This window comes from Limulus polyphemus, unplaced genomic scaffold, assembly GCF_000517525.1.
Source record: "Limulus polyphemus unplaced genomic scaffold, Limulus_polyphemus-2.1.2 Scaffold7483, whole genome shotgun sequence".
NCBI lineage: Eukaryota > Metazoa > Arthropoda > Merostomata > Xiphosura > Limulidae > Limulus > Limulus polyphemus.
Window position 1 is genome coordinate 23,332 of NW_013673093.1, and position 8,675 is coordinate 32,006.

At 35.0% G+C, this 8,675-nt stretch overlaps 1 protein-coding gene across 1 annotated transcript in view; it reads left to right on the forward strand.

Annotated features, from left to right (window-relative positions):
* LOC106474654 (uncharacterized protein C11D3.03c-like) overlaps positions 1-6,735 on the forward strand; it is a 25,401-nt gene extending 18,666 nt beyond the window's left edge. Inside the window, exons 5-6 of the mRNA XM_022402956.1 lie at positions 455-560; positions 6,476-6,735. Of these exons, the coding sequence (XP_022258664.1) occupies positions 455-560; positions 6,476-6,561 (192 nt within the window). The 3' untranslated portion in view covers positions 6,562-6,735. The remainder of the gene's footprint in view (positions 1-454; positions 561-6,475) is intronic.
* The last annotated feature ends 1,940 nt before the right edge of the window (positions 6,736-8,675 follow it).

The following is an 8,675-nucleotide window of genomic DNA, read 5'->3' on the forward strand; positions in this document are numbered from 1 at the left end:
TTAAATACGGATTTGATGCACGAGAAAATAGTGCATATTGGACGTGAAGAAGGGAGCAAGTTGCACTGGGGAAATAAACGCGCCTGATTTAAATGTCACACCTGAACGCTCACATCCTTTTAATTATGTTTGAAATTATGAACATTGCTCAACATCATGGAAATTAAACCTTATTTTCAATAAGCAATCCTGAAAAATATTTGGGGGTGCTTAACTTTTTTCCAGGTGTATATATAAGCCTTAATCTTATTACAGTTGAACTAATTTACTTCTTTAAGGAGGCGAAGTAAACTTCAGAAAATTTACATTTTTATGTGTAATTATTTGATTGGGCAAGAATGCTTACGTATAGAGAATAGAAACATTCAACACAGAAGAGGTAAAATAACTACTTCAGTCACTTTTACTTTAACCTCTATAAGTTTAGCTCTAACCAAAATATTTTTCCCGTAAGGACACTGTTCAGTACTTTGTGAAAGGAACACCGGCGAAAAAAGGGGACTACATCGAATTCATTGCTGAAATGGACCTTCTAGTGGCATTGTCTGTTTGTCCACAAGGTAGGTACACCCAATCATTGAGTCTCTGTTTCACCTATACAGCAGGAAGCTTCGGGATTTATAACACTAACATTTGGAGTTAGATTCTCGAGATGGTTACAGCTCAGATAGCCTGTTGTGTAGCTTTGCACTGAAGCAAACTGTTTCACTAAAAGTAGGTGTGCCCATTGACTTACCGTTTCTTCTTCCATAAGTTAACCCACCCATTGACTTACAGTACATTCTTTCATGGGTTAGTCCATCCATTGACTTACAGTTTCTTCTTCCATAGGTTAGTCCATCCATTGACTTACCATTTCTTCTTCCATGGGTTAGCCCATCCATTGACTTACAATTTCTTCTTCCATGGGTTAGTCCATCCTTTGACTTACAGTTTATTCTTTCATGGGTTAGTCTGTCCATTGACTTACAGTTTATTCTTCCATAGGTTAGCCCATCCATTGACTTACAGTTTCTTCTTCCATAAGTTAACCCATCCATTGTCTTACAGTTTATTCTTTCATGGGTTAGTCCATCCATTGACTTACAGTTTATTCTTCCATGGGTTAGTCCGTCCATTGACTTACAGTTTATTCTTCCATAGGTTAGCCCATCCATTGACTTACAGTTTCTTCTTCCATGGGTTAGCCCATCCATTGACTTACAGTTTATTCTTTCATGGGTTAGTCCATCCATTGACTTACAGTTTATTCTTCCATAGGTTAGTCCATCCATTGACTTACAGTTTCTTCTTCCATAAGTTAACCCATCCATTGAGTTACAGTTTATTTTTTCATGGGTTAGTCCACCCATTGACTTACAGTTTCTTCTTCCATAGATTAGTCCATCCATTGACTTACAGTACATTCTTCCATGGGTTAGTCCATCCATTGACTTACAGTTTCTTTTTCCATGGGTTAGTCCATCCATTGACTTACAGTTTCTTCTTCCATGGGTTAGTCCATCCATTGACTTACAGTTTCTTCTTCCATGGGTTAGTCCATCCATTGACTTACCAGTTTTTTTCATGGGTTAGTCCATCCATTGACTTACCAGTTTTTTTCATGGGTTAGTCCATCTATTGAATTACTGTTTCTTCCTCCAAATTAAATCCATTCATCGACCTGTTTCTTCCTCTACATGCCGATAAACCCATTATATTATTATTTGTCTACGAGTTCGTAAACCCATTGTTTAAATGCGTGTTTTATCACCTTGGTTGATATACACATTACTTTGTTTTCTTCTCTGCGATTCACTAGACTCATTTATTTTAATTAATAAGCATAGTGATGTGTCAGAACTGTGAAATTCAAGATTTATTTACGTCTAATATAGATTTTGTTCACTGTAGCTGCATTGTGAATAATTTGTTTCTTTATGGTTCTATTTTATACATGATTTGGTTTAAATGTTTCGCAATAATAGATTTCTCAGACGTGGAAACGTCAAGATATTTTTGGTGGTTCTCTTTCTCTAGGAATATACGTTCATAGTATCGAAATCATCTGAGAATAGTTCTACATCAAAAACGTCAAATTCTTCATTCTGGGCGAGCAGCAGTTCATTAATCAAACCTTTAATAATACTCAATGAAACCAGCCACTACAATAAGCAAATTATCAATTAAACTGTTACCTAACAAACATTCAGACATAGTTTAACTTACGCAATCTGTTTGCCCCCAGTAGCTCAGCGGTATATCTGTGGACTTACAGTGCTAAAACCGGGTTTCGATACCCGTGGAGGGCACAGCACAGATAGCCCATTGTGTAGTTTTGTGCTCAATTACAAACAAACAATCTGTTCAATACTTCTTCTAAAATATCTCTCAACAAAACTATTACTTCTTCCAAAAAACATACCAAATTTATAAGTGAGTTCACTTTTAACCAAATATTATTGTTTATAAAGGCCCCCATTGGCACAGCGGTATGTCTGCAGATTTATAACGCTAAAAACCGGGTTTCGATACTCGTGGTGGGCAGAGCATAGATAGCCCTTTGTGTAGCTTTATGCATAACTACAAACAAACAATTTATAAATAGCAAACAATTTTAACGGAAAGTAGAGATCGTTGGTTACTCGTAAAACTGCTATAAATTGGCAAATTTAGACTGCTTCATTTAACCATATGGATCACAATGCCAACAATAAAGCAGTCGAAGTTTGCCATCCAAAGTAGGGATTGAAAATCGTTTAAAAATCTATCCAGCTAGTATCACTTTATTTGTTTGTGTACTTTTTATTTATTGCAGCATTTATTTTGTTTTGGATACTTCTTATAGCAATTCTACGAATAACCAATTAACCCTACTTCCGTTAACATTTTATTTTTTCCTATTTATTTGTTCAGTTTTTATATTTCTATGGAATGGACACAACATATATAAAGTTTCAGTATAGCCATAACGTTTACAAGAATTAAAACCACAATCACAAATTTATAAACTGTAATCCTTACTTAGGCTTACAGATAAGTGTATAAAGCTGCCGAAGTAGGGATTAATTAACTTCTATAAATTTGAATTTGTGGTTTTAATTATTTTCATTACTTTTTGTAGCAGGACCCCTACTTCATTTTAAAAATCATAATTTTTTAATACACTTGTTTCTTGTTTTTTATGTTACACCCGTATAATATATAGAGGTTATGTAGTCACATGACTAAAAGCGGACATTTTGGACGTAAACATAACGACTTCCCCAACTGTAACGTTACATTGTGTACAGGAAAACTTTGCGTTTAGCACTTTGATTGATGTTTTATGGCTCAAAGTAACTAGGCTATTTGCGCTTTGACAAAGGATTTAAATGAACCATCTAAACATCGGTGCAAGATAAAAATGTTAGCAATTTGGAATGGCTAAGACTGACCCATATTCTATTCCCCCGGCAATGACCACAAGTTTAAATGCCGCTTCATTAGTCATGTTGACAAACAGAGACACAGTTATGGACATTTCCGACATGGAATATCCAGATATTTTCAGTTATCTAGCCTTTTATTTTAGTGCCTCATATTGAAGGCTTACAAAGTTTAGATGCCTTGTGACAGGCTGGATGCACAGTGTCAGACTGTGAAAAGTGTATAACCCGTCAGTTTTCATAATCCACTGGCAGTTAAACAACTGGTACAAAAACTGTTAAACTAGACCTAGATGAGTTCTAATTAATCACCTTTATTTTGTTACGACAGCGGAAGTCGCGTGACTCTGGTAACACGTAAAGAGTTCTAGAAAGATCGGGGAACATCACGAATAAGCCAGTATTTCCTAGACGCCCTCTATTCTTGTATATAAGTGCGTCAGACAATTAATCGGAAATGAATAGCGGACAGAGAGATTCAAGATGTAGACGGACAATTGAGTCAAGCGCGGTAGTAAGTAAAGTGCGTGAATCGTTCGTTGAGAATTATAGCGTTTGTTGAAGTCAAACTCACTGTGGAAATTAAGTGTATTGCAAAGTTGTATTGAGAAAGAATAAACTAGTTTTATTTAAGAAAGGACTTGTATTGCTGAAGTTTCTCGGGAAGAATTTCTACCGGAAATTATCAAACGAGCAGAGACATAACAATTTGCTTAGCAGTGTTTCATGTGTGCTGACGGTTGATATATAGTTCTGAATTTAAAGAAAATTTATTTGTGTGTGAGGTTGTTTGCTAACGTGTACTAGATCTGTTGGTATTAGGCCTAGAATTTAGATCTAATTGTTTAACAGCATAATACATGGATTATGATGTTACATTTGCATTTTATAGGCTGTATACCAGTAAAACTTTTAATACATGATTCTATCCCAATATTCATATTTTTCGTGAAACAAGCACCGCAAAGCATCAGCTACAGGCTCCTAAATATACCTATAGTTTTTGGGATAATATAATTTGTTATTGTGTATGTGGATATATATGTAATTAATGGTGGTTTAATGTGTTAAAATGTCTTATTGACAATTTACAGCAAAAGTTATATTTTCATATTTGTGCAGTACTGATCCTGCCTGACAATATAATGGTAAAAACATTACGATTAATAAGGTTAGTTATTAATAAGGTTAAGTTACCAGTAGTTCACACATTAAAAACGATTTATATATTAATGCTATATTTCATCTGACATTCATAATCGTGGACTAGGATGGAGTATTATATTAGGTGGGCTTGTCTGGGCTTGTATCAAAACTGTTCCCAGGTTCAAGCCGATAGCTTGAAGCTTTTATGGTGCTGGGATTAATATTCATATTTTCATTGTCTGAAAAAAAATACTTTTAATACCATACGAATATGTTTGTAGGTATGTCATTCACAATGACTGTCGGACAGTCCTTTGAGTGTTTGGATTGCAGTTCAACATGAGGCCAGGTCTTTACTGCACATTTCACGTGTATAGCAGGATTAAGAAAGTGTTGCTCCCGTGTAACAGCCACGTTGTTCTACATGGAGACAGCAACAAAGATGACCAAAGGTCAAACCTGTACTTTGTACAACCAACAGCATACAACTACTTGGTATTATTCATCTCTAAGCATTTAACTGCTAGGTTCGCCGTTATTTCACTAGTTTGTTATTACATCCAGTAGAGCGGAATAAACAAACCCGGCCCAGTGCATGACGTCACGTGAATCACTTCTATATACTTTATCTTTAGAGACTGTCGCGTGTCTATCCATCGATATGTAGTGCCATCTGATGGGTTGAAAAGATATTTAAGCACGTGTATGATATGCTTACCATTTATAAAACATCTGTATATATTTATCGGAATATCAAAAGTAAATACTCATAGATCAGTCAAGTAAAATGGAGAAATCGTGTAGCTACAGTCTGAGCCGTATAAGCGTGATCATGTGGGTAGGTAGATAGTAGACGAAAAGTTACTGTTTTAGAAATATTTGAATTGTTATACTGGAAATGTTGGCGACTTTTTTAGCGTATTATTAGTATATATATATGCTCATAATATATCATAATTAATATTTTGAATGGTCGATTTTCCCTTAGGAATTCAAGAGGGTAATTTTTCGGCGTGTGAATTATTTGGAAACCTTGTCGATCCCTACTATTAAGTACTACTGTACTTAATAATACACGTTACAGATCATTTTCTTATTACATTGTTAGATTACAGAGTGTAGCTGTTTTATACCTAAAAAGAGTTTGCAAGTAGGTTTTCTGCTCCATTGGTTTAACTTTGCTGAATCGTTTAAACAGCAACAAAAACTTATGGACGATTGGTAGTGGTCACTAGCTGTTAGATGGCAGTTTATTAACATGTATCTTTCCACGTTTTCCTTCTGATCAAAATTCTGCCAACCATTTTTTTATGTAGCTTACTTCCTTTAGTTAATGAAGATAATATAAAGTTTATGTAGCCTTTCTCTCTGTTATAATCGCGTCTGTTTAATATCAATAAGACAGACCACTGGTTTCGATTTCTTCTACTGTAACTTAGATTGCACCTTAGTCAACTTGTGCATCAAGTTATCGTTTCAAATGTTTATTTGGTTAACTGTCCTTGTAAAACTTACATTAATGTGCATGTCTTTTCTCCACTTGACATGTATGTGTGTTATACATGAATATTCACGAAAACATTATATTTCTTGTGACAGAAGCATTTGTAAAAATGCCTCCAATGCTTATATTCTATAGAATAATTTGAAATCTAGTCGAGTGTGCTGGTATTAAATATACAGAATTTTAATGTTTCTTTGAATTTGTTAAACTTATTTCTCACAGTTCTGTTCATAAATGCAAAGAAACGCTCAATTCTATCATGGAAAGTTTACAGAAAGTATTTTAGAAATTAACTTTTACTGAAAAACTGTGAACTCTTACATTTTGTAAAACGTTTCAAGCTCATGGTCGACTAAAAATGTCTCACTTTTCACACTTGTTGGATTGTGTACATATTTTGTTATTTTATTTTCTACAGGTGATGTTTCTCTCCCTGTTGGCGTGACGTTTCCTGAAGAAAAATGTTTTCCATTAGGTGTTCAAATATACAGATCATCAAAATAATCAACTTCATTGATGAAAAGATTCTCAATTCTTGCCTCTAAAATTGAAAATATGTTAGTGTTTGAAGTTTATTAAAATGAAAATGGATTGATAAAAATATTAAGAAAAGTCAGCAACTATATAAGAAACTTAGCAAAAATGCTGGTACTTTAATAAACCAATATATTTTTAGTATTCCAGTTTCTGATATCCAGTAAACTTTGCTAATTCTGTACTGTGACCATACCTCAACAAATATAGAGGTCAAGTACGTTATATTAAAACGGTTTTGGAACCTTACTACGTCGTGACAGTCCATGTCGCGACGTTCAGTCATTCTCTATTTGACAACAGTGTACCTTCACTGTAGCCAGGCAGTAAACTTTCTCCTGTAAAATGTTCTGTTACAAGACTGTCTTGTCTAGAAAACACCTATCCTCCCATATTCTTTTCGTAAGTATTCTAGTGTACGAGAAGGATTGTTTTTTAGCACCCATTCCAATAGTCCAGTTGCAGAGAAACCTGTATGCACCGCATCTGGCAACTTAATTAATATGACTTCTTATAGGAAGCATCAATGTTAGTTTTATTCTCCAGCTGTTGGAGATATGCGATGGTCGAATGGATTTGTTGTAAAAGCAGCTCGTATACACCTGACTTGTGTTACTTTCCAATTGGAAATCCTTCTTCGTTGTGTTACATATTGTTACCTGTGACACGTGAATGTTTTTTTGCCTCTTACCTTTGAGATTGTGAATTATAATTTGTTACAATTTTGCCTACCATAGCTGGTGTACGACTTGTTGCAGGTCTCTTTGTGGTTGTTCCTACCCTCCAAGATGATCCATATTCTTTTGTTCTTCAAAGGCATTATGTATAAGAGACACCTCCATCTTGAAAATTCTCTATCACCGATCTGAACACATCTTCATGATGTGGTTGTATGAATATTTGGTGTCAGATGTGATTGTTACATGTCCTTACAAGAAGTGATCAATTTTCGGTGGCATCAGCCACTATGTACGAAAAGTCAAACAATGTTAAAATATAGTTCTGATACATTCCTGCCCCCAGTGGCACAGCAGTATGTCTGCGGATTTACAAGCTAGAAACCAGGTTTCGATACTCGTGGTGGGAAGAGTACAGATAGACCATTGTGTAGCTTTGTGTTTAACTTCAAACAAACAAACTGATACATTCCATTCCATCTGTGGTTGTCTCATACATTGCTGTTCTGCACATTGAAAATCGTTTGAATATATCAAACTCAACCCCCTGTACACCATAGTGCAGCCAAATATCAAATAAACGGTACTGTAATCACAACATACTACAAGCACAACATTCATCATGTACTTTTATCAAACACTTTCCTCTAATTAATTTTACCAAACACATTACATAGTATTCACAATAAACCTTATAAAGCATTTTGTCATTTTGAAATTACCTCACGAGTATCTCTTAGTACAGCACAAAACGTTTAAAGCTACTGTGTAAGAAATAGTATTTTAGACTGACTTATGAGTTTTGGTATTGAAAGAAAGACTTCTTGACAGAAGAAGCAAACAAACTAGTTTTAAAATGCTACTTTTACATGTAGGATTTGAAATCTGTAATGAACTATTAAATCTTAAGTCGAAAAAGCATTTTACAGTATAGAATTATTTTTATTACTACATATTAAGCATATTTTATGTTGCTGTTTTTTAATTAGCTATTAATACAATTATTTCCAAGTATTTCCAGTGGTTGTCCCTACAGGCTCGTTGCCAGGTACACTGCTTTCTGCTTCTCTGTCCATCCATTCATCTCTGCCAGATGCTTCCCATGGTGCCTTCCCATCGAATTCCTGTGGCGTCCTTCCTAGCAGAACTGAAGATGTCTGCATGAGGGTTTAGCTGCAAGGTCTGGAAGGGGCTTCCTGTTGTCTGGGGCTGATTAGGTCCATGGTTAATATATCCTCCCTGTGTAAAAGACAGTAAATCGTATTTTAAAGTATTTAATTCACTTTGACACTTACTAATATTTTCCATTTGTGATATGCTGGCTTTCTCTCAACTGTTGGAGACTTTCTTGTTTATTTTCTTTCTCCTCCAACCACTGCTGTAGTCTCTCTTGTTTATTTTGCTGTT